The following is a 27,306-nucleotide window of genomic DNA, read 5'->3' on the forward strand; positions in this document are numbered from 1 at the left end:
ACTCACTCACTCACTCACTCACTCACTCACTCACTCACTCACTCACTCACTCACTCACTCACTCACTCACTCACTCACTCACTCACTCACTCACTCTCTCACTCACTCACTCACTCACTCACTCACTCACTCACTCACTCACTCACTCACTCACTCACTCACTCACTCACTCACTCACTCACTCAATAGCCAATAACAAGCAACAATCAATAGCCACTGCCTGGCGGACTCGTATGACCTGCCTGCCATGGCGCATGAAGACGCGGTCGAAGTTGTTGAGCTGAAAGCCTGACTGAAAACTTCAGGAGACTGGAAAGTAGGGGTCGAAGCATCTTATATAAGGTCTGAATGTCTTAATGTCATCCTAATGGTCTGTGCCCACATCCTATATTGTCACGCATGTCCACTACAAGGGCAAATTAAGCACGTAAAGAAACACTGTGCGCGCATTGCGCGCCACGATACCTTTTCTAATATATATATAGGTTTGTCCGATCACTGATGTGTATACCTCATCCAAAGCCTAAACTAGCATGTGAAGCCACCAGCATGGCAAGCATCTCGATCGTTTCATCAGACAATCTTTTTGTCTCTTTCTCGAAAAGGGAAACGATGAAAGTTACAATGGTGGCAAATAATTGCTGCGCTTTATTTTGAACAAACTGCAAGAGACTCGAAATGGCGCTGACTTATGGTTTATAAAAATTATTCCACGCGATAGAAACAGAAATGATCGATGCGGGAGTTCACTTCGAGCCAGCTTCGTGGAGAAACGTCGCTGCACTGTATTCCTTACAAGTTCGTTTTCTTATCGTATTTCGTGAAAGACCACTTGCCTAACTGCTGTTAAAAGTCACTTTTGGAGCGACTTGATGATTCGCGGTACCTGCTTTTTGCCCACCACACAAAGACGCGTAAAAGGAGAATTATGTAATAAAGGAAAAAAACAAGACTCGTCGAAATTCTGGATAGTTTTTCGAAGCACCAGCGACCTGCTACCATTTATTCTTCGCGCGGTCGTTCCAAGGCCTCGTGTGCGTCGATTTCTCGGAATAAAACGTTTTTCAAGAGCAGCGTTTGGCAGGATGACGCCTATTTTAGAACTTTAAAATGATCGAAACATTGCGATACACTTGAAACATAGCGTGTGTGCCAATAAACCTCTGTGGAGTGTACGTGAACTATCGCGCGCGCTTTCAAAGGGGGTTTTTAAGATTCCCGGCGTGTGGCAGTGCACGCAGCCAGTCGTGGCCTTCACGAGCCACGGACGGTCAAAGCAGGTACGGGCCGCTTTTATCCGAAACCGGCTGCGGGGAGTCCCGATATCGGGGAATGTTCCTTCCGAAGGCCTGTTTTCTATTTTTTACGCTGCTGCCCGATTTTGACAGCGAAAAACAAGTTGCGGACATTGCCACGAACGCGAGAGAATACCGTCGCCGCAGTGAGCCCCTCCGCGCTTTCGTGTACAGTTCTAGTGTAACTCCGGTGCAGCTCCAGTAATAACAATCTGGGGTTTAACGTCCCAAAACCACCATATGATTATGAGAGACGCCGTAGTGGAGGTCTTCGGAAATTTCAACCACCTGGGGTTCTTTAACGTGCACCTAAATCTAAGTACACGGGCCTAAAACATTCTCGCCTCCATCGAAAATGCAGCCGCCGCGGCCGTGATTGGATCCCGCGACCTTCGGGTCAGCAGTCGAACGCCATAACCACTAGACCACCGTGGCGGCGCGGTGCAGTTCCAGCAGTTTCAGTTTAGTGCCAGTATAGCCTCAATATAGTTCCAGCACGGCTTCAGCAGAGTCCCTTGATACTCGTTCCAATATATTTCCAGATTGTCTCCGGTAGGCTGTAGTTCCAATTTAATCCCAATATAGCCCATATAGCGTTGTCAAAGCGCAGACCCAGCAGACAGCCCCGGAATAGTACCAGTACATATCAAGCATATGGTCTCAGCACAGTAACAGCACAGCTAGCTGACAGCGTTGCCCCAGTGTTCAAGTATAGTACCGATGTAATTCCAGCAAGGTTCCACTGGAGTCTCATTATGGCTCCTGTATGGTTCCCGTATACTAACGTAAAGAATAAGTGCCTGAATTTTTTAATTGCGGACACAGATTACACTGCTTTATGCAACCTCCTCCTCTGCAGCTTTTGGTTATGTTGAAACTTCAAATAACAATAAATAACTGGAAGCAAAAAAAAAAACATGCTACAAGATAAATAGGGACGTAGAGAGCAGGCAGGCAGACAACGGTGTTACGTCAGTCATCTGAAACTAACTAACAATGGCGTCCTGTTATGTGCAGAGGGAAAACTGCTGTTATTAAGTAACTTTGGAGATAAGCTCGCGTGAAAAATAAAAAAAGAAACATATAAAGAAGAAGCCGAAAATTACACATGAGGCAGGAATGTAGCTCGCCTCATGCAGGTGTATTCTGTTGCGTAACTTTAACATGACAGCTGTCAGGCGCTTTACGTAAATATTTCTGACCATCCAGCGACGGTGAGATTAACGTCATGCTCGATACGGCGCCTGGTAACAGGACTATGCACAGGGAGAACCATGGCTTGTGTCTGTGAAACCGCGCCATGCGCAGGTTTTCTTTGTGCATTCTGAACGGCTAAGAAATATCCCATTTGTTCTGGCGTCTTCCTTTGAAGACACGGCTCCGTCATGTGATGTTCTAAAGGCACTGTAGAGAGTCAATCTGGCGTGTTAGCTCACTATATAACGAAAGAAAAAAGATTTGGCAGATCCCACGTACCATGGGAGTCGATGTTATGCGAAGCATGTGGCGGGTAGGTGACTGTGGCGTAACTTTTTTTACTGGGCGACACGTTACAAAATGACGCTAAAGATTTGTATATATTTTACACGCACACATATATATGTTGAAGAGCCGCATATGTGTTATATAACCAGTTGTTTACGGTTGGGTAACGCAGCCAATGGCAACGTGGGTATTACGAAAATCAGAAGCGGTAAGCTGATATGTAGTGCTTACACGTGTCCCGAAAACGCACTCACGTTTCACGAACCCGTGTGCATGTGTGCAAGAAGTTCTTGACAGTTCTTGAACAAGGGCATCATCACCATGATCAGTGAGCACCAGCAGCTGGTCATGACTTGTTATAGGATCCGGTCGTGATCGTGGTGACGAGGGGTCCATGTGTAGTGAAGTATGTGGTATAGTAGAGCTGTTGGAATTCGTGGATGCCTCGGTCATTTCGTCGACAAATTATCTGTCGACAGAGCCGGCGACATGTCCGAACCTGAAGCCACCCTTCGTGTTGGTGAGGTATAGGCCGTCGAGGCTGGTAGGCCTGGATAGTGCTACGTAGACCAACTTCAGTGGATGGTGTTTGTCGTATTTGTAGACTACCTGGGCGTATGTGGCCTACGTAGCCTAGTCTACAAAGCGGCTGTCAATTAATCTGGCATCATCCTCGGTCAGCATGAGGCCATCGCCCAGCCTCGTAAGAAATGAAGAGGACACTGCGTCGTTCTGGTGGACGAAGTGCATTTCACGGTGCTGTGATGTGGATATCATATGTCATCATCATCATCAGCCTGTCTACGCCCACTGCAGGGCAAAGGCCTCTCCCATGTTCCGCCAATCAACCCGGTCCTGTGCTTTCTGCTGCCACGTTATACCTACAAACTTCTTAATCTCATCTACCCACCTAATTTTCTGTCTCCCCCTCACGCGTTTACCATCTCTTGGAATCCAGTCAGTTACCCTTAACGACCACCGGTTATCCTGCCGACGTGCTACGTGCCCGGCCCATATCCATTTCTTCTTCTTGATTTCAACTATGATGTCCTTAACCCCCGTTTGTTCCCTGACCCACTCTGCTCTCTTCCTGTCTCTTAAGGTTACACCTATCATTTTCCTTTCCATCGCTCTCTGTGTCGTCCTCAATTTAAGTTGAACCCTCTTTGTAAGTCTCCAGGTTTCTGCTCCATAGGTAAGTACCGGTAAGATGCAGCTGTTATATACCTTTCTCTTGAGGGATAGTGGTAGATTACCATTCATGATTTGAGAATGCTTGCCGAATGAGCCCCATCCCATCCTTATTCTTCTAGTTATTTCACTCTCATGGTTCGGCTCCGCGGTTACTACCTGTCCTAAGTAGACGTACTCCTTTACAACTTCCAGTGTCTCTCCACCTATCGCAAAGCGCTGTTCTCTGCCAAGATTGTTCCACATTACTTTAGTTTTATGCATATTAATTTTCAGACCTACTCTTCTACTTTCCGTATCCAGTTCAGTAATCATGAGCTGTAATTCGTCTCCCGCGTTACTCATCAATGCAATGTCATCAGCGAACCGCAGGTTACTGAGATACTCTCCATTAACTCTTATCCCTAATTCTTCCAAATCTAGGGCCCTGAAAACCTCCTGTAAACACGCGGTGAATAACATTGGAGAGATCGTGTCTCCCTGCCGTACGCCCTTCTTTATTGGGATTCTCTCGCTTTCTGTATGGAGGACTATAGTGGCCGTGGAGCCGCTGTAGATTTCTTCCATTATGTTTACGTAGGCTTCGTCGATGCCCTGATTCCGCAGTGCCTGCATGACTGCCGATGTCTCCACCGAGTCAAATGCCTTCTCGTAATCTATGAAGGCTATGTATAGGGGTTGGTTGTATTCCGCGCATTTCTCTATCACCTGATTGATAGTATGAATATGGTCTATTGTTGAGAAGCCTGTACGAAATCCTGCCTGGTCTCTTGGTTGATTGAACTCTAATGTCGTATTAATTCTGTTAGCAATTACTTTTGTAAATAGTTTGTAGACAACGGACAGTAAGCTTATGGGCCTGTAATTTTTCAGGTCCTTGACGTCCCCTTTCTTATGGATCAAGATAATGTTGGCATTCTTCCAAGATTCTGGTATCCTCCCCGTCGAGAGACACTTCGTATACAGGGTGGCCAGTTTTTCTAACATAATCTCTCCACCGTCTTTCAACAGGTCTGATGTTACCTGATCCTCACCAGCTGCTTTGCCTCTTTGCATTCCCTTTAGGGCTTTCTTTACTTCTCCTGTCAATACTGGTGGGATGTCAGATTCCTCTGCGCTAATACTGCTTCTTACGTTATCATCCTGACTGTCTCGGCTGCTGTACAGATCTCTGTAGAACTCTTCCGCTACCTCAACTATTCTATCCATATTGTTTGTGACATTGCCTTCCTTGTCCCTTAATGCATACATCTGGTTTTTGCCTATGCACAGTTTTGTCTTCACAGCTTTGAGGCTTTTTCCGTTCTTTAGAGCATGCTCAATTCTCTCCATATTATACTTTCTTATGTCGGCTACTTTACGCCTATTGATTAGCTTCGAAAGCTCCGCCAGCTCTATTTTGTCTGTTGCACTTGAGGCTTTCATAGCTTGACGTTTCTTAATGAGGTTTTTCGTCTCTTGGGATAGCTTACCAGTGTTCTGTCTGACGACTGTACCCCCGACTTCCACTGCGCACTCCTTAATGATACTAGTCAGATTATCATTTATTGCGTCAACACTAAGGTCGGTTTCCTCGGTTAAAGCCGCATACCTATTCTGAAGTGAAACTCTGAATTCCTGTACTTTCCCTCTCAGAGCTAGTTCATTAATCGGCTTCTTGCGTATCAGTTTTCTGCCGTTCCTTCCTCACGTCTAGTTGAATTCTAGATCTTACCATTCTATGGTCACTGCATCGGATCTTGTTAACTACTTCCACATCCTGTACAATGCCCGGGTGGCCGCACATTATGAAGTCTATTTCATTTTTAGTTTCGCCATTAGGACTCCTCCACGTCCACTTACGAGCAGCCCGTTTTCTGTAGAAGGTATTCAAGATGCGTAAATTATTGCGTTCTGCAAACTCTACTAGTAACTCCCCTCTGGCGTTTCTAGAACCGATGCCATATTCCCCAACTGCATGATCTCCAGCCTGCTTCTTGCCTACCTTTGCATTAAAGTCGCCCATCAGTACAGTATACTGTGTCTTTACCTTACTCATTGCTGATTCTACGTCTTCGTAGAAGCGTTCAACCAGTTGATCATCATGGCTGGATGTAGGCGCGTAGGCCTGTACCACCTTCATCTTGTACCTCTTATTAAACTTAATTACAATACATATCACATTCTCATTAATGCTATAGTATTCCTCTATATTACCAGCTATATTTTTATGAATAAGGAATCCCACCCCTAGTTCTCTTCTGTCAGCTAAGCCACGATAGCATAGGACGTGTCCGCTCTTCAGCACTGTATATGCCTCTTGTGGCCTCCTAACCTCACTGAGCCCTATTACATCCCATTGAACACCCTCTAATTCCTCGAATAGTACAGCTAGACTCGCCTCACTAGATAAAGTTCTAGCGTTATACGTAGCCAAGTTCAGATTCCAATGGCGGCCTGTCCGGACCTAGAGATTCTTAGCACCCTCCGCTGCGTCGCAGGTCTGGCCGCCGCCTTGGTCAGTTGCTTCGCAGCCGCTGGGGACTGAGGGCAGAGGGTTAATTGGTGTATTTATGTGGGAGGTAGTGGCCAAGTACTACACCAGGGTGGCCAATCCTGCTCTGGTGAGGGAGTGCATTGCTGGCTGTGGTCGCCAGTGAGGCTGCACCCCAGGCCTTTTTACACAATTCCATCATCACGCGGATTTTTTTTTTCAAATCCGGTTGGGAATTGTACATAGTACATATGTACATAATACTAGCCACAAATGCAAGCAGTACTTGATCTCGTGACAGTTGTTCATAAGTAGATCTCTTATGGCAAGTGTAATGACTTTGACATAATAAAGTGCCTGGAAGCATATATATATATATATATATATATATATATATATATATATATATATATATATATATATATATATATATATATATATATATATTGTTAAGCGGTTTATTGGACGGGACTCGGCGACAATTCGCTATGGCGACAGTCAAGGCAAGAGCACGGGCTCCGAGAGCGAGCGGCGTTTATAAGAGGACGACCCACTAGGAGCCGCTGGAGAACGCAACCGTTAAACAGTACCAATTGCTTCGCCACAATTGCTTCGCCACAATTGCTTCGCCACAAGTTGTCCTGGTGACAACTTGGGCGTAACTGAGCGGTGCAGGAGCTGGATGGTGCTCAGGCATGACATATATATATATATATATATATATATATATATATATATATATATATATATATATATATATATATATATATATATATATATAGTGCATTACAGACACGTCTAAAACGGCAATATTATCAACAGCAGTGCCCTACTTACAGAGAAATTAAGCTAAATGTATCACACGAGGACGAGTCTGACTACAATTAATCACTCGTAATCAAACTAGCGGCAATAAAAAAAGAACCTTCCGTGCATCAAGAGACGTAATAAAATGCTGCCTGTTTTTGATTCATGGAAAAAAGGCCCTCTTTGGCGTTGCCATGGGGAACAGCGCTCGTGGTTCGAAGGTTACATTTTCGCCAAACTGCGCTTCGCCCGGCGCCCGGCTTCGCTCACGTTGTCATGCCTCAGTGTTAGTTTCGGTATCGCCTACTGCCGCGTGTTTTGCGCGCTTGTGGAAGTCGCTCTGACAGAAAGTTCGACAAAATGCCGCATGCATGTGATGTTGCCGGATGCCCGAATGGTGCACGCCGCCGCGCAGTAAAAGCGGGCAAAATTGGGCATGGCAACAGTGATGTGAGAAAGACCGCTTTTACGCGGGTGAATTGAAGTGCGCTAACGCGATGCGGACCACTAAAACGTGATTTTATTTCACAATGAGCACTTTCTTGGCACAAAAGTAGCACTACGAGGGTTCTGGACCGCTATTTCCACTATCAACATCGACTTAATATTTGCCTTTATTGTCCCTTTAAGTATGAACCAACTCGTGCAAGCATCCGTTCTAGCTTTTGCAATCGGCTTGGGATTGCACAAAAAAATATGTGTGGACAGGCAGTCTTGATTGAACTAACTGTGGCGTTTGTGTCAGATTTGAATTAGGAGAGTTTTCCCCACTGAAATTCACATCACTTTGCCGAGACCAATGAGCCAGTTTGAATTATGAGACGTCGAGTTAAAGAGGTTTGACTGTACCAAGATGCCACTTGCATCCTAGAAATGCCGGTAGGAAGGAAACAGCAGCTAACCTGCAGTGCCCCCGCTTCCGATTTTGTTTTGACTGGCCACCACATTACTGTCTTAACCCTCTGAAGGTGTGAGAAATATACAGTTTGTTTGTGCTCTACTTTCTGCCAAGTGAATTGTACCATATCTGGGAAGCCCGGACAAGTTTTTATTCCTTGCGCAAGAATATTTGAAAAATGAGCGGCACAGTACCTGTACCACAGACCACTTGAAGCCACGAGCCGAGGTAGGAAAGTTAAGGGCTCTTTTTTTCTCGTTAGTTAGACACAATATTATTGAGAACTAACAAGACAATAATGCCAAGGAAAGTATAGGAGATGTTATACGTAATAATTGGAATATGTGAAGAAAGTAAAGTGGACGAAAAGATAACTTGCCACCGGAAGGGACCGAGCCTGCGACTTTTGAATAACGTGTCCGATGCTCTACCACTGAGCTACGGCGGCAGTCATCCCCCCGTCCACTTTATAGGGTATATATGTGCATTTAAACTTGGGAGTGTTAGTCAGCGCCGATCGCAGCCATGGCGGCGAGTGTGGAACACTCTTTTTCTGCCTTTTTGGCGCCACGTAGCACGCGATCTTTTTACGAGCTGGCAGCTGACCAATAATCCCTCGCATACTACCTGGAGGCATCAGGTCTGCCAGAACGAGACCCTTGCTATGAATGAAGGAAAGAAGATTGCTTTTAAGGGCTCGTTTTTTCTTGTTAGACACAATATCAATGAGAACTAACAGACAATAATGCCAAGGAAGGTATAGGAGATGTTATATGTAATAATTGGGATATAAATGTGAAGCAAGTAAAGTGGACGAAAAGATAACTTGCCGCCGGCAGGGTCTGAACCGAGGTAGGACACACATTGCCACACTGCCCACATAGGGCTTCACATTTTCAGATTCGAAGATGATTTTAGCTGCTTATGAAGGACCTCAAAGCATGCAATGCGAGGCGGCATTTGCCAGGGTCTAAAAAGAAACACAGTTTTTTTTCTGCGATGTTGTTGAGCACCATCAATACCTTTTGTGTTTAGGGGTGGTGCATGGTCAGCGCCTTGCCCTCGTGCAACACGCTTTATCACATTGTCTTTTAGTGATCTATGGAAGTACAAAATACAAGGGAGAATAGCTGAACTAAACGTCGGTGGTTCAGTGGTAGAATACTCGCCTGCCATCATATGTAACATTCGTTAATGTATTCCTCCGGGGTCAAGCAATGCTCCAATATAGCTTCCTGAATCATAGGAATACAAATGTAGTATTTATTAGACTACTATAAAAGAGGAGCCAACACTGGAACTACAGACGTTCATCTGATATGACGCCTGTATCGTAGGAGTACACATTGTAGGAGTATCATGTAGTGTTCATTGCTGTCTTGTAAAATTAGATAGCCCGCACCACAACCACAATTGACGTTGCACCGATAGTACGCCTGCGTAGGCTGCTTTTCCAAGCCAGTTTATAGACCTGGCGTGGCTCAGTGGTAGAATACCTGATTGCCACGTAGAATGCTTGGGTTTGATTCCTGCTGGGATCCTAGTTTTTATTATTTCCATTCGCTGAGTCAACGCTGCCGATGTTGGTTTTCCTTAACGCTCTAGCATTTAAGTTACTAAGGTATGTTCTCGCCATTCCTGGGTAGATATAAACTGTCAATCATCTGTGGCGCATACCCGTACACCGCGGCCCGTGGTAAACGGGTATGTGCCACACGTGTCTAGTGGAAAGAGTTTGACGATGTACGCGACAGGATTTTACTAGTTACCATATAATATATATGGTAACTAGTAACATCAACCACCAAATCGTAAGAATACTACCGCAAAAGCGTACCAAAGCCAAAACCATAATCATTAACGTTTATAGCCCACCTACACAAAAGAAGGCCGATTTTGAGGCACTCATTCGGTATGCCAAGAGTAATTCCAGCACCCGGGATCGACTACTACTACTTGGAGACTTCAATGCCCCTCACACTACCTGGGGTTACCGAAGAGATACTCCCAAAGGCCGCGAACTCGAGCGAGCGGTTGACGCGCAGGGCCTCCAACTTATCGTACTCCCACAACACCCGACGAGACTGGGCAACAGCGTTAGTGCAGACACCTTTCCTGATCTTGCATTCATAAGTGATATCGACGAGGTGTTCTGGAACAACCTAGGAGAGAATCTAGGCAGTGACCATTATATCTTGAGCGTGTCGATAGCCTCTCCGAAAATTCGGCAATCCTGTGGGCATGTGGTAATCACAGACTGGGTAAATTATCGTAAAGTGCCCATGCCTGATATTATACCCGATAGCGCTGAAGACTGGGCAACGCACATACGAGAGGCTCACAAAGCAACTTCTAAGCGGGTAGCGCTCACAGTGGAAACCCCGGTAGTCGACAGCCATCTGCTACATATGTGGGAAGCCAGGAGAGGGCTGACGAAACGATGGAAGAAACAGCGACTTAATCGAAAGCTGCGCCACAGAATTGCGGAGAATCCGAACGGGCAAACGCTTACGCACAGCAGTTGGAGACAGCCAGCTGGGCGTGTTTTTGCGACTCACTTCGCGAAACATTACATACCTCCAAGACATGGGCAATACTGCGCAGCATAATGGAACCTGGTAAAACCAAAACGGCCGCAAACCGCACTCTCAAAAAGCTCGCCGAAGAATTTCCAGGAACAGATGACGCTCTCCTGACTAAGCTCCGAGAGAAGTATGTAGGCCCGGTCACTACTCCCCCGTGCACCTTACCATACCGAGGGCAAGAAAATGCAGCGCTCGACGCACCGATAACCAGGTCAGAACTATTTGCTGCAGCCCAAGCAGCAAAGCGCAATACTGCCCCCGGACCTGATCAGTTAACAAACGCTATGATCCGGAACCTGAGCGACGAACACATCGAACAGCTTACTCGATATTTTAATGAACAGGTATGGGAGAGAGGAGTGGTTCCACAACATTGGAAGGAAGCCAAAATCGTCCTTATTCCGAAACCAGGAAAAACTCACGCCCTACAAAATCTCATGCCAATATCACTAACATCCTGCCTTGGCAAATTATTTGAAAAGGTGATTCACACACGTCTCACGTCTTACATCGAAGATCGAAACCTTTTTCCAACTAACATGTTTGGATTTCGCTAACATTTATCAACGCAGGACGTTTTCCTACTCCTTCGGGAGGAGGTCCTTTGCAATACCACGGTTGGTACAGAGCATCTCGTCGTAGCTCTTGATTTGAAAAGCGCATTCGACACTATGTCACATGAGCTCATCTTATCTGAGCTAATTGACATCGGTTGTGGGCAAAAAATCTATAACTACGTCCGCTCTTTCCTGACCGCTCGCACTGCTACAATAGGCATAGGCACTACGCGCTCAGATCCTTTCCACATGCCCAATAAAGGTACACCGCAGGGGGCGATACTCTCCCCCCTTCTCTTTAACATCGGCATGAGGCGCTTAGCCAAATACCTCGACGGCATTCCAGGGCTAGAGTATGCGTTATATGCGGACGACGTTACCCTATGGGTCGCCAGTGGCTCTTTAGGACAAAAAGAACAAATCCTACAAGACGCAGTGACCGCTGTTGAAAACTTCGCTCGCCGCAGCGGAATGAGCTGTGCCCCCGAAAAATCTGAATTTATTAGAATCCGAGGCCGAGGCCGTAGAATTCACGAGCCGGTCAACCTCTTTCTAGGAGACTACCAGATAAAAGAGGTACAGAAAATGCGAGTCCTCGGACTCTGGCTTCAGAGTAACAAGCGAGTGGACCACACAATCAAAACTCTCCGAACAACGGTGAAGCAGATCTCCCGTATGATTTATAGAGTCACCTATCACCGAAAAGGTTTCAAGGAAGCTGAGACGCTCCGGCTTGTTCAGGCTTTTGTCCTCAGTCGGCTGACATATAGTCTTCCTTTCCAGGACCCCAATAAGACAGATCTAAGGGCCCTAGATGCCTTGATCCGAACATCGTACAAAGCGGCTCTCGGCCTACCTATCGGAACATCCACTGAACGCCTAGAAACCCTCGGTATCCACAATAATTATGAGGAGCTACGCGCGGCAGTGCTCATTTCTCAACGCGAAAGGCTTAGCTTAACCACTCCTGGAAGAAAATTGCTATGCCGTGTAGGTTACCCATCTCGTCCTCAGTATGCGGGAGAAGAACTGGAGTCCATGGCTAAACAGGTACGTGAAAGGATCTTAGTAGCCCCTATTCCCAAAAACATGAGCCCACAATACCACAAAGGTCGTAGAAGCGCTCGAGCTCGCAAGTTACAGCGGCAATTCGGGGGAAATCCTGACACGGTGTACACAGATGTCGCCCGATCCGGTACCAACAAGTACGCCCTCGCAGTCGTAGGAGCGGCCGCAGGTCAAGGGCTTCTGACATGCGCCACTACTCGAGCTGCGTCCGCGAATACCGCAGAAGCTTCAGCCATCGCGCTAGCTATTAAAACTAAGGATATCCTGGGACAATCATCACTTATTCTTACCGATTCCAAGGTCGCATGTAGACTCTTTCTCACCGGGAGACTACCACACAGCACCATTCGCCTATTAGGACCCGACCTAACGCAGGACCATGCGATCATCTGGTGCCCGGCTCACGCAGGACTCGATGGCAATGAGAGAGCGGACGGCGCAGCTCGTGCTTTTATCAACAGAGCGGCCGACCACTCCGACGAAAGCCCTTTCTTACCGCGAGACATCCTTGAGCACCAACGGCTTGAGCGACGACAGTACAGTCCACCCCACCCTGATCTATCCGGGCGGGACTCTTACGACTGGCGCCGCATACAAACACATACATATCCGAACCTTTCTTTGAAACATGCCATTCACCCCACAATGTACAGTGATAGCTGTCCGTGGTGTGGAGGCAGGCCCACTCTCGCCCACATAACGTGGGATTGCCAGAACAGGCCACCCGAAATTAACTCGCCGCAAATAGCCGGCAAAATTTCCGGAAGGGAGCAGTGGGAGACTTTGCTCGCCAGCGGGGATCGGGTGGTGCAACTAGCACTCCTCGACCAGGCGCGGCGGGCCGCTCAAGCCAGTGGAGCCCTGGAATAGGGGCCCCACCCACCCGCTCCCTAAACACTTTTTTCTTTTCTTTTTTCCCTCAATAAACGTTTTGATAGATAGACAGGATTTTAACGTTATTCATGTCATGGCCCGGCAATCATATTCGTCAAATCCTCTTACCCTCTCATGCAAATTTTGGTCTACACCAACTTAAGGAGGCGATCATGAGAGCACCCAGACGTAGGCGGCTAGATAGATAGATAGATAGATAGATACGTAGATAGAAACGCTCAAAGTGCCAGAGGTTCGCTAAGAAATGCTTCGCATTTAAAAAATGTAAAGGCTATTTTTCTTTGCGCATGCAAAGGCGAAGAACAATTGTTGACGCAACCTTCACCTTGTACAACAAGCCCCACTATGACGTCGCACAACGCGTCAGTGTCAAGTCGGTGGTAACTTAATGTGGAACGTCGCAAAGAATGGGACAACGTCCGAAAAAAAAAGGAGACACAAAGAAAGATAATCATTTAATAATAATAATAAGTACAAATGGCTGAAATACACGTAAAAAAGAGCGAAAATATTGCAGATGGCCGCTGTACGCCGCATTGTATATAAAGGAGTAAAGAAAATAGGAAAAGAAAAAAGAGCGGCTGCCCCATGGAGCAGCAGTTTCCATAAGGTGAATGAGACCCTATCTCTGACTCAATCAATATGTCAACGCCCTCATTTTATAGTTGTATACGGAATTTCTAAAGGACACCTGATCGTAGCTGCAAAGGTGTTTACGACCTCAAACTGTTTACAATTTCGTATTTGTACTCTACCAGTGCGACCACCGACGGAGCCGAGTCAGTGACGCGTTGTGCAGTGCATTTCCCAGCAAACGATCGCTTCCGCCTGGGGAGCTTCTTTACGTGAACAGGGGAATCAACACGTGACGTCAATAGGGGAAACACCCCATCGTGTCCAAATATAAACTGCTTCGTTTTGACGCCCCGCGCACTGCTATCAGGCGGGGAGAGGGGGGTGAGGGGATGGCTTGACGGACGCAGCAATGAACACAGTTCTAATCGCGTATTGAGGAGGTCCAAATTTTCATGAAGCTTAGAACGAAGTAACATTTTGTCACTGTTATTACGGTTAATGTTGAATGACCAGCTAAGCCTCTTGATGTTGCTTCTCCTTTTTTCTTTAATTTATATTTTCATTTGGAGCTGCTATATGTATAATAAGACTCTATTGGAGGCGTAGTCTGACAATTTCTTGTTTTGGAAAGGGGAGGGAAGAGGGGGGGGGGGTCAACCACACTTTATGCTCGTGCGCTCGTTCGTATGTGTGCGTTTATATAAACACATGCATAATTGAAACATGTCGGAAGGTCTGAAACCCCTCCCCTACCCTCCTGGCTACGCCAATGGAGCCCACAATGCACCTCAAGACTGCATTGCTTTCCTGATCTAAACATCGGACACGACTGCTCGTCTGTAGTGTGTCAGTGATAAACCTAACGAAACAATAAACCAATCATTTAGAAAGGTTGGAGAAGCGATACGCCAAACATAGTGGGACGGACCCGCCCCGTTTCGCGAGCTTTCAAAATACGCTAGAGCAATTTCTTTTCTTTGACTTGAAGCCCGTTTCCTTTCGCGCATTCTTTAAACACTTCCTTTTAAAGCCTGTTCAAGCGTGGGAAATGTATGCGCATGAGGATGCGCCGCGGATGTAAATATCATTCAAAAACCGGCCCGAGTACGGTCGTGCCGCCTGTTCTGGCTTTCGCGGAGAGGCATCTCGTTTTTCTTCACTCTCGTTTCACGCGTACGCGCATTATAACCACTGGGGCGGCTGAAAAGATTCGTGACTACGCCAAGCTGCTGCTGCTGCCGCTCTCGGCAGCAGAACGGGACGCGGAGGTTCGTGAAAAAAAGCGAGAAAAAACACTCGCGTTCGTGTGTGTCGCGCGCGGCACACACGTACTTACATACTACTACATACTAAGCGGAGCTCCGTGGTACGGTCGGGTTTTTTCTTATGCGCGACAAGTGTGAGCAGCGGAGCGAAAGGGTGCCAAGAGCGGGCGCGGCGGCGGCGTCGCACACCCAGCGACAGGCGAAAGTGAACCGATTCCACCACGTGCCCGCGCGTGGCTTACTCGATCGCTGGCGCTAGGCCTCGGTTCCACAAAAATCGACCGATCATTTGCAGCACCTCTACGAACTTCAGCCCCTATGTACCCTTGAATGAAAGGGGACACAGAAGACCCAATACGACAAACAGGAAAAAAATGATAATAATAACGGGAAAAGAACGTCGAAATTTCTAGTGTGCCCTCTGTGTGCACAGATCTATGGTTTCGGTTTTTCTCTGTAGAGTCAACGGGTTCCTTAAATGTCCGTCATGCTCGTGCCTTTCAGTAGCGATAGAACACTCTACGGGACACCTATAGCTGCCGTTTGACAGCGCCGGTTCGCATGAATCATAGATCAACCCTTTCAAGATACCCAAAACACACTGAGGATGCAAAGTTGTATAGATGCGTCAAACGAGACAATGCCCTCTAATCGTGTTCGGGTTATGCGCGCGAAACAAAGTGAAGGAAAGTTAGGTGTAATCAGGCCGACGCGCTTACCATGGTGTAAACCCCGATGCAGACGCCGGCAGTGAAGAGCTCGCAGCATCCGAAGGAATTCACAATGGCCATGCTTCTTTCCAAAGGCGTAGCAGATCCGCTGACGGAACCATCAATGCACGGCACTCAGGAAAAAAAAAAAATCGTATGACAAACGTGACGCTGGGTCGTATAGGTGCTGCGTCGCGAAGCGTCGATGGCGGCCTACATTTCCCGTGCCCCGCGTAGTGGCAGTAGTCGTCGGCGCGTTTCGCACATCACGCACAACAAACAGCACGAGATCGTCGCCGTTTCAGGGCGCCGCACATCCTTCGGCTGCGACGATGGTTCACGGCCTTCGCGATGGCCCCACCACGGCCGCTGGTGCATCTCGCCTTTCCCACAGCGACGGACCGCTGCGCGCCGCGGGGGCTGCCGCACGCACTCTTCAGGAAGAGGATCGAGCACCGGTGGTGGCTACCGCGCAGGAGCACCCGGCGTTGACCGCCGCAGAACGACGGTACCTCGACGGCACCGATGCCGACGGCTGTGTCATCTGGACGCCAAGAGCGCGCACAGCAGTGCGCGGTGGTCGAGCTGTCTGATGAGCGTTTGTCGGCGGCGAAAAAAAAAAAAAACGAAGCCGCACACAGGTCGCTGCGGCTGGCTCGCGTTACGAAGAGGAAGTCCACAGGTGTGTGGCACCTTTCCAGTTTGCAACGAAGCTGCGCCGGAGGGAGCAGCAGCAGGCACAACAGCGGCGAGAGTGGCGGGAAAGCGAAGGCCTCACCCCCCCACTCCCACGTGCCCTCCGTTTGCTCGTCCGAGAGCGAGAGGAAGCCCTCTGTGGGAAGGGCCATCGCGCAGGTAGGGGAGCGGTGGGGGACGCCGCCGACCTCAGCCACGTCGCCAGCGTAGGGGATGTTTCGGGTGGCCGAATGCAGATGGCGCTCGCTACTACGCCGTTACTCTACGCCGTTTCAAGACTTGTGTTTTCGCGTGGCCTCCGTCATGCAAAAAAAAGAAGACATAAGCCAAAAAAAGTAACATGTGCATGCGCATGTAAAGTACGCTCTAATAAAGTCTCTAAAAGTAATAGAGAGTTGACCATTACTGGTAGTAGCTGGTTGGCATTTACGTAAGAACGACAATAATAATAATAATAATAATAATAATAATAATAATAATAATAATAATAATAATAATAATAATAATAATAATAATAATAATAATAATAATAATAATAATAATAATAATAATTTTTATTTGCACAAGAATGATAAATAAATAAATAAATAAAAATAATAATAAAAATAAATAAATGTGAGCCCTCCGGTGACGTGCGAGGCTAGACAGAAAGGAAAGACCCTTACGCGCGTGCGTCTGCTAGCCCGTCAGCTACACGAAACAAGAATTGTAACGTCATAAAGGCTAAAGCAACAAAATTCAGCAACCAACCCCTGAAACTTGTGCAAGAATATGTATATCTAGCCCAGGGGCGTAGCTAGAAATTTTTTGCCGGGGGGGGGGGGGGGGGGTTCCACCATATACTTATGTACGTTCGTGCGCGCGCTTGTATGTGTGTGTGTATATACGCCAGCAAAATTGAAAATTTTCGGGGGGGTTTGAACCTCCACCCCCCCCCCCCCCCCCCCCTTGGCTCAATTACCAGCAGGGGAGTTTGCTCATGAATAGGAAATTTGCCGAAGAGTAAGGATGGGCTATAAAGCGCATGCAGGAATTCCCCAAAAATGAGAGAACATTTGCTGCTGTCGCTAAAGCGAAAGTGCACAGCTACTGCATTCTACCAGTTCTAGCGTACGGGGGAGAAACTTGGAGGATAACAAATAACTAAAGAAATTAAAGACCACATAGCGTGCGATGGAGCGAAAAAATTCGGCAGATTCCACGTACCGTGGGAGTCGATGTTATGCGAAGCATGTGGCGGGAAGGTGTCTGTAGTGTAATTTTTTTTTACTGTGCGAAACGGTTACAAAATGACGCTAAATATTTGTATAAATTTTATACGCACACATATATATATTGAAGAGCCGCATATGTGTTATATAACCAGTTGTTTACAGTTGGGTAACGCTGCCAACGGCAACGTGTGTATTTCCAACACCAGAAGCGGCAAGCTGATATGCAGTTCTTATACTTGTCCCTTATGATGGAGAACGCACGCACGTTTCACGAACCCGTGTGCATGTGTGGAAGAGGTTCTTCACAGTTCTTGAATAAGGTCAACATCACCGTGATCAGTGAGCACCAGCAGCTGGTCATGACTTGTTATCGGATCCGGTCGTGATAGCGGTGACGAGGGGTGCATGTTTAGTGAAGTATGAGGTATAGTAGCGGTTGGAAATTGTGAATGCCTTGGTCATTTCGTCGACAAGTTGTCTGTTGATATAGCCCGTCGAGGGTGGTAGGCCTTGATAGTGCTACGTAGACCAACATCAGTTGATGGCGCTTGTCGTATTCATAGACTACCTGGGCGTATATGGCATACGTATCCTAGTCAACAAAGCGGCTGTCAATCAATCTGGCATCATCCTCGGTCAATATGAGGCCATCGCCCAGCCTCGTAAGAAATGAAGAGGATACTGCGTCGTTCTTGCGGTCTAAGTGCACTTTACGGTGCGATGATGTGAATATCATACGTAAATTTCGTTAATGTATTCCTCCGGGGTCGAGCAATGCTTCAATATAGCTTGCTGAATCATAGGAATACAAATGCAATGCTTATTAGACTGCTATAAAAACGGAGCCAACACTGGAACCAGCGACGTTAATCTGATATGACGCCTGTATCGTAGGAGTACACATCGTAGGAGTATTATGTAGTTGTTATTGATTTCTTGCAAAATTAGATAGCCAGCACCACAACTGCAATTGACGTTGCACCGACATTACGCCTGCATATGCTGTTTTTCCAAACCAGTTTACAAACCTGGCGTGGCTCTGTGGTAGAATACCTGATTGCCGCGCAGAATGCTTGGGTTCGATTCCTGCTGGGATCCTAATTTTCATTATTTCCATTCGTCGGGTCAACGCTGCCAATGTCGGTTTTTCTTAACGCTCTCGCATTTAAGTTACCAATGTCTGTTCTCGCCGTTCCTGGGTAGATATAAACTGTCAATCACCTGTGGCGCATACCCGTACACCGCGGCCCGTGGTAAACGGGTATGTGCCACACGTGTCTAGTGGAAAGGGTTTGACGATGTACACGACAGAATTTTCACGTTATCTATCTATCTGGCCATTTTATTTTGCTCTACGTTCTTTATTTCTTTATTCCAAGTCACCTTCGGCAAAACACATACAATCGGAGTTCCCTCCCTTCTGTCCGAGTCACTGGCGTTTGTACGTTTATATATATATATATATATATATATATATATATATATATATACACACACACACACGCTGCCGTCAGTAGGCTTTATTCGCACACACGTAATATAAGCGAGTTTTAGTATAGCGGATAACAGCGAACGCAAGGATTTAGCGTTAGCGTTAGCGTTGCGTGCTCCTAACTGCGCATGAGCAGAACGTAAACGTAGCCCGAGCTCTTACGTACGAACGCTATTTCTGGAATATAGCGTTCAACGCTAACGCACGCAAGAGATCCCGTACGTAGGGCAAGATGGCGGTGCCTGTTGAAGCGAGAGCCGTCCACTTCGAATCTTTGTAGCCGTCGTCGTGCATTATTAAACTTATTCATTCCCTAATAATGTTCGTATTTGATTTAGATTTGAGTAATGAGGCTTCGCCAACCGTGTACCGCCGATAAAATAGCTCCGTTTTTGAGATACAAAGTGGATTTGCGCTTCAGAAGGCTTAGCAAGATTTGTTTGCAAGGTTCACTCATGTTTTCTGTAGCAGCGCAGAGATGGCGACGCTGTCTTTAGTCGCCTCTTTCCAAGATACGGCCACAAGTCAAGCAGATAAATGTCCGGCGTCGCTTGCCTTCATGCCTTTCGCGGCAGTGCATGAATGTGACGCGTGATGCGTCCCAGCTTAAAAAGGCCAGGTAGTAGGGGTCTTGAAGAATTCTCGAACGCGGCATGTCGACAGAAACCAATGTGTCAGAACTCAACACTTCTGCAAACGCGACATGGAGACGCAACAGTGGTGACTTTGGATCAGCTCGACTTGGTGGCGTTTTTGTGGATTCTACAGTGCATTTAGTGTTTTTATGTCTAGATGGCGCCGTATGTGCCGTATGTGCTCGCGTTAGCGTTAGCGGGAATGTCTTCCGCTGTACTAAAAGACCACCAGTTGACACGCAGCGCGTTCCGTTTTAGCGTTAGCGTTGAGGCGCACGCTAACGCTAACGTAAGCGTTTCCCGCTATACTAAAACTCGCTATAATCTTCGTATTTTAACGCGATAGCGTTAAAGAGCTCGTATCGCAGAAATTCCGCTGTCGGTGTCGGCACCGTTGGTTGTGAGCGAAAAATCATCATCTTGTCCGTGACCGAAAAATCGAAAAAGCTGAAAAATAAAATAATAAAAATGTTGGGTCCGCGAGAGAATCGAACCCAGGCCGTCTGCGTGGCAAGCGGGTGTTCTACCACAGAGCCACGCCTCTGCTTGGAGCTGCACTGAAAGTAACTTTCATGCTTCCCAAAAATACGCGTCCTGTATAAAGGTGTCACAGTACGAGATGTAATATCGCAGTAATATTGCGTGGTACAAGCGTACATTGCCATCGGGCGTCACACCACGTCAATATCATAACGACTTGGTGGTTTAAAGACAGCCACCCATTACAAATGTAGGAACAGTTTCGGTTTCGGTTTCACTGCCAATGTCTGGCAACCACGAGCAACCCTGGTGTGCCGCCGGAGGGCGCGGTCAATGTAAACATCGTCTCGAGTTCCACCCGGGGTCACAGGAGAACAGCAGACGCTTCCGAGGGACGAGACGCGCTCGTGGGGCCTCGTACAACGCAGTCATGTATACTTAGTAATAAACAGTTAATTCAGTTTAATTTAACCAAGAAATCAATTCCTCTACATAATTGGTGACCCGGAGTTAGAACAGCGAGTGTTTCAACCCTCAAGAGTCCTGTACATCTGACCAGTTCCTTGCAAAAACATCAACGGTGAGCGCAATGGCGACCAACGACGCTACCCAGACGGAGAGAACCCACGAAGCCCCGCAATATCCTGCCGTCTCAGCAGTTGCACTCAAACTTCCGTGTTTCTGGCCTGCAGACCCTGCTCTTTGGTTCGCTCAAGTCGAGGCCCAGTTTACTACAAGAAGAATTGTGTCTCAGGAAACAAAATTCCATCACGTTATTGCGGCCCTAACGCCAACCGAAGCAGCTGAGGTGCGCGATATCATCCTCGCCCCTCCGACCGAGCAGCCATACGACGCGTTGAAACGCGAGCTCATCCGCCGCACCACCCTCTCCGAGCAGAAGCGTCTGCAACAGCTCCTAACAGCCCAAGACCTGGGGGACCGCAAACCATCGCAGTTGCTTCGTGGCATGCGCCAGCTCCTGGGAGAGAAGGCGTCGAAGATGGACGACTCCCTCCTCCGCCAACTGTTTCTCCAACGCCTCCCTGCAAATGTTTGCATGGTTCTTGCAGCGGCTGGCGACTTGCCCCTCGATGACCTCGCCGCTCTCGCTGACAGGGTGTTGGAGGTAGCGACACCGGCGATCTCCGCTTTTGAAGGCGTAAAAGCGAGTGAAGTTTCTCCCGTTACGTCGACTGGAAATTGTTCTGCGGAGTTACAGTCGCTCAAGCAGGAGGTCCAGCGGATTGCACAGTCTCTAGAGGCATTGAAAATCCAGGTAGAAAGACGATCCCGCTCCACTTCACGCAATCGCGCATCGTCTCGCTCTTCTGATACTGGACGCATCTGCTGGTACCATCATCGCTTTGGGGATAATGCAACCAAGTGCGTGTCACCTTGTGCCCACCAGAGAAACGTGCCGGCCACGCACTAAATGCGGCTGGTGCGCCAGGCCCAACGGCATGCCGCTTATCATCTCCTTCCGACAGTATCGAGCAACTCCAACAGTCAAGTAATATCAAGAAATCCAAAAAAGTTCAATTTTCATTTGGTAAGCAGCCCGCGTCTAAACCCGATAACTCGTTGACTACGCCAAAGAATTTGTCTCAGCTATCCGGCCAACCTGAATCCCGTTTATTTTATGTGGTGGACAAAGTTTCAAAAACCCGCTTCCTGGTGGACACAGGTGCTGAGGTCAGTGCGGTTCCGGCGACGCGTGCAGATCGGCAAGGCCAACCAACATACAATCTGCAAGCCGTGAACGCCACGCGAATTGCAACGTTCGGCCAGCGCTCCCTAACGATGGACTTCGGGCTGCGCCGAACCTTTCGTTGGGTATTCTTGGTGGCCGACGTGAAGCATGCGATCGTCGGAGCTGACTTTCTTCGCCACTTCGGTCTTCTTGTGGACATGAAGAATTGCCGTCTACGAGATGCCACAACACACTTAAGCATTCACGGCATCACGGCATGCATGGAAATGATGACATCAACGCTGCTTCGACCAGAGGTACCAAATTCCAACCCCTACTTCACAGACTTGTTGACGGACTTTCCTTTCATCACGTCTTCTGTGAACACAACATGCCCGGTCAAGCACAGCGTGACGCATCACATTATGACAACAGGACCACCAGTGCACACCCGTCCTCGCCGCTTGCCGCCTGAGAAGCTGAGCATTGCTCGACGGGAATTTGAGCATATGCTCGAACTGGGTATTGTGCGCCCATCCTCCAGCCCTTGGTCATCACCACTCCACTTAGTCCCAAAATCTACTCCAGGTGACTGGCGTCCATGTGGCGACTACCGTTCCCTCAACAAAGTGACGCAACCGGACCGCTATCCGATTCCTCATTTGCATGACTTTGTTGGAACACTGCACGGCGCCACTATTTTCTCTAAAATTGACCTCATAAGAGCATACCATCAGATCCCAGTTGAAGAGGCAGACATCCCAAAAACAGCAGTCACAACACCCTTTGGCTTATTCGAATACACCAGAATGCCATTTGGACTGCGTAATGCATCGCAAACTTTCCAGCGGTTCATCGACGAGGTGACCCGAGGCTTGGATTTCTGCTATGCATACGTCGACGACATCCTGGTTGCCAGCGTTTCGCCCGAACAACATGCTACCCATTTGCGGCAACTACTTTCGCGTCTGGACGAATATGGAATCATCATCAACCCGGATAAGTGCCTCTTCGGAGTACCAGAGATTGACTTTTTGGGACATCGCCTCACATGTGACGGTATAAAACCCCTGAATGACAAAGTTCAAGCTATTGAAAATTTTCCATTGCCTGAAAACAAGCGAAAACTTCGGCAATTCCTCGGCCTAGTTAACTTTCATCGACGCTTCATACCAGCTTGTGCGCACACACTGAAGCCATTAAATGATCTCCTCTCAACCCCTGGACCAGGCACTGCACCACTAGAGTGGACGGACGACGCTCGTGCCGCCTTCGACATAATCAAATCTGACCTCGCGACGGCAGCTCTCCTAACTCACCCGCAGCCAGACGCACCAACTCGCCTCATGGTAGACGCCTCTAGCAACGGCGTGGGTGCTATACTGCAGCAATGCATCGGTGACGAATGGAAGCCTCTCGCATTCTTTTCAAAAACACTGTCCCCTGCACAAACCCGGTACAGCACATACGGACGTGAGTTACTCGCTATTTATTTGGCAGTGAAATATTTCCGCCACTTCCTGGAAGGCAGGTCATTCTATATTCTCACTGACCACAAGCCACTGACTCACGCCTTCACCACTCGATCGGATGGACTGTCACCGAGAGAAATTCGACAACTGGCATTTTTATCGGAATTCTGTACTGATATTCGCCATGTCGCTGGCTCTGCGAACGCCGCAGCTGACGCACTCTCGCGTTCCCACATAAGCAGTGTCACTTTGCTTTCAACTTCCGTCGATTTTGACAAAATGGCATTAGCACAAAGGGAAGACAATGAGCTCCGAGAGCTAAGAAATTCTTCATCCAATCTGGTATTTCAAGATGTGCCATTGCAAACCTGCACAGAACTACTCGCATGTGACATGTCCACTGGCACACCACGCCCATTTGTACCAAAATCGTTTCGCCGTTGCGTCTTTGACTCTCTGCACTCATTGTCGCACCCGGGAATTCGTGCAACGCAAGCACTTGTGACAACGCGATACCTGTGGCCGGGAATGAACAAAGACGTTCGAGATTGGTCGCGTACGTGTACTCAGTGTCAACGATCGAAGATACAGCGCCACACTGTCACTCCACTGTCAACATTTCTTCCTCCAGACGCACGGTTCAGAGAAGTCCATATTGACATTGTTGGTCCCTTGCCACCTTCCCAAGAATGCTGCTACATTCTTACATGTGTCGACCGCTTCACTCGCTGGCCAGAAGCCGTTCCTATGCGAGATATGTCCGCTGAGACTGTTGCTAAGGCATTCCTGCGGACATGGATTGCACGCTTCGGAACACCATCCATCATCACAACTGATCGTGGACGCCAGTTTGAGTCTTCCCTCTTCAAGGAACTTCTCGCTATCCTTGGCACACATCGTATCCGCACAACAGCTTATCATCCAGCAGCTAACGGAATGGTGGAGCGAATGCACCGACAGCTTAAATCTTCCATAACTGCGTACGGCGAACCTTCCCGTTGGACCGAAGTGCTCCCACTTGTGCTCCTCGGCATGCGCACAACACTCAAAAGTGACTTGAAGTGCACCAGCGCTGAGTTGCTCTACGGAACAACCCTTCGCCTCCCTGGTCAGTTTGTAGAAGCAAACAAAAATGAGGTCTTGCCCGATTCTCTACAGTACGTGTCACGCTTGCGAACAATGATGGACAGCCTCCGTCCCACACCGACTCGCGCAAAGCAGGCTACTCATCTGTACATGTCTAAAGACCTAGATAACTGCACCCACGTTTTCCTGCGCCGTGACGCGGTGAGAAAACCACTCCAGCCACCATACGACGGCCCATTCAGAGTACTTCGTCGCAGCCCGAAAACTTTCACCATTGAAATTCGTGGACGATCCGAAGTCATCTCCGTGGACAGACTAAAACCGGCGCACATGGAGCAACCGCTGAACGACACCGCCACTGAGCCACATTCGAGAATCAGCCATCCCTGCACCACACGTTCCGGAAGAACTGTACGTCAACCTATGCGATTTGGGACATAATTGACATGCTTCTTCTGCCGCCGACATACTTGTGTAATATGCGGGCCTCTTCCTATACGAGGAGGGGGAGTGGTGTAGGAACAGTTTCGGTTTCGGTTTCACTGCCAATGTCTGGCAACCACGAGCAACCCTGGTGTGCCGCCGGAGGGCGCGGTCAATGTAAACATCGTCTCGAGTTCCACCCGGGGTCACAGGAGAACAGCAGACGCTTCCGAGGGACGAGACGCGCTCGTGGGGCCTCGTACAACGCAGTCATGTATACTTAGTAATAAACAGTTAATTCAGTTTAATTTAACCAAGAAATCAATTCCTCTACACAAAAGACACACACATTACTGCGCGTATTCCCTTAAGACCACGTAGTGGGTGCATCGCAACTTCGAAAAAGTTTCTCGCGCATAATTTCTCCTGGTTTAAAGCATGCTACCCATTACATAAGGCACACACCTTAGTGCGCGCATTTTCTTAAACACTCGTAATGTTCGAAGTGCGGGCAGGATATCGCTATCGCGTTCAACTCTTAAAGGCGAAGCTTAAGTGTCCCCCAATTTTTTAATTTACTTCTAACTTATACAGAACATTCGTACGTAAGCAACGAAACTATAACTTTTTTTTTTCCGAAGCTTGAAAGACATGGCGCCTTCGTTCGCCACTCTCCTTCTATCTTATAATGGCTCTCACTTTTCAGCTCGCCGGCGGCTGTATAGAGGGCCTTCATGGTGCTTATAATTACATAATGAGCGGCTCAAGGTGTCGTACAATGCCGCGCGTTCTCTTGCGATCCTTTAGCAATCCTTGGGCCCCTTGCTTATGGTTCCTCTTCCGGTAAAGAAAGTGTACTTCCTCTTCCTCCTTTGTATAAGAGGTGAGCTGCTCCGAACGCCCTTTCTAGAAAGGACGCGTCTCAAGCCATGCCATGCCGAAGGCAACTCTACCTAACTCTACGTCAATTGCCTCGTTTTTCTCATCCTTAATTCTTTCTGTTGAGAGTTAATCCTGCTCTACGAACATATCGTGGTTTTGGGACGTTAAACCCCAATATTATTATTATTATTACTGCTCTACGAACACACACTTACCAATGGGCTGCCTGCGAGCTGCAGGTTCAGCATGTCTTTCAAGCACAGCCCTACACGACAAACACTATGAGGCCCACATCGCTATATATTACTGGATCTCTTCGATGCACATTAATAAGCAGTTCAGGAGGTCAGACCCCTTTCTCGTGGTTCCTTCGGCCTGGTGACACAGCGGCTGCGAAATCTAAGACATTTTCCTCATCCTGCGCAACCATCGTTTTTATGTCGGTCTCGCTCGTGCCTAGAGAACTTCGTGTGAGACCTAATTGCGTCTTGTTCCTTCTCTACTTTCTGGAACGGTTACAAACGAACTCTAGTCACGCAACCGTTCCTGCAACGATGAAGCAAGACAGGGCAAGAAATTGGGAGAATCCGAGAGCTGGCAAAGACAGGGATGGCTAACAACGAACTTTTGTTGCTTATTGACACATGTAACGTACGAAAGTGCCATTGGAAACACACACAAACACGCACACACACATCCGCGCGCGCCCACGAAGGCAGATGATATAACCACGCATATAATTGTGATCACGTCAAATGCTCATCCCACTGAATACCACAGCGACAGTGAATTAAGGGACGCTGACGCAACTGTCGACTTTATTCACTTAAAGTGCCTCTGATGCCTCGGGTTCACGTTACCCGCCGCGTCGGCCGATTATTGTGCACTAATTAAACAACCGCTCGCGGTCCTGTCGGGCCGTATTCATCGCATAATAACAATACAATTGTTCGTTTTCACATCGCAAAATTGCGACGTGGTTATGAAGGACGCCGTAGTGGAGAGCTCGCCATCCGCGGTGTTCTTTAACGAGCACCTAAACATAAGTACACGGGCCTCTAGCATTTCGCCTCCATCGAAATTCAGTCACCGAGGCCCGGATTCAATCCGGCGACCTTCGGGTCAGCAGTCAAGCACCATAACCACTACACCACCGTGGCGTGTGTGTGCTCATCGCAGTTCGGCCAAATGGCTGTCAGAGCAGCTTCGGAATTTTAATTGAGGGGATAGGGTGGGAGGGAGAATGTAGCTCAGAACATATTCTAGGGGCTAGCCGCACCAGGTGAGAGACAAGTACCAAATTTTACTTCCTGATCCTATATTACGCCGAAGACGTCTTCCATCTCTCTGAACTGAATACTGGTTGCCACTGCCCAGTCTCTGAAGATGCCGGTCAGGCAAAGTACAGGTTTCGTCACTGGCGTCCGTAGGG

The 27,306-nt window shown here is 48.0% G+C and overlaps 2 protein-coding genes across 3 annotated transcripts in view; one reads left to right on the forward strand and one right to left on the reverse strand.

The window, feature by feature from the left end:
- LOC119383471 (uncharacterized) overlaps positions 1-16,523 on the reverse strand; it is a 108,368-nt gene extending 91,845 nt beyond the window's left edge. For both annotated transcript variants that reach the window (XM_037651602.2, XM_037651601.2), the window contains exon 1: positions 15,814-16,523. In XM_037651602.2, coding sequence (XP_037507530.1) covers positions 15,814-15,885 — 72 coding nt within the window. In that variant the 5' untranslated portion in view covers positions 15,886-16,523. The remainder of the gene's footprint in view (positions 1-15,813) is intronic.
- Positions 16,524-20,910: 4,387 nt separating this feature from the next.
- Positions 20,911-22,080, forward strand: LOC119381779 (uncharacterized). The gene is made up of 2 exons (XM_037649541.1): positions 20,911-21,447; positions 22,006-22,080. Exons 1-2 carry the CDS (start codon positions 20,911-20,913, stop codon positions 22,078-22,080), a joined length of 612 nt encoding a protein of 203 aa, XP_037505469.1.
- The last annotated feature ends 5,226 nt before the right edge of the window (positions 22,081-27,306 follow it).

This window comes from Rhipicephalus sanguineus, chromosome 2, assembly GCF_013339695.2.
Source record: "Rhipicephalus sanguineus isolate Rsan-2018 chromosome 2, BIME_Rsan_1.4, whole genome shotgun sequence".
Lineage (NCBI taxonomy): Eukaryota > Metazoa > Arthropoda > Arachnida > Ixodida > Ixodidae > Rhipicephalus > Rhipicephalus sanguineus.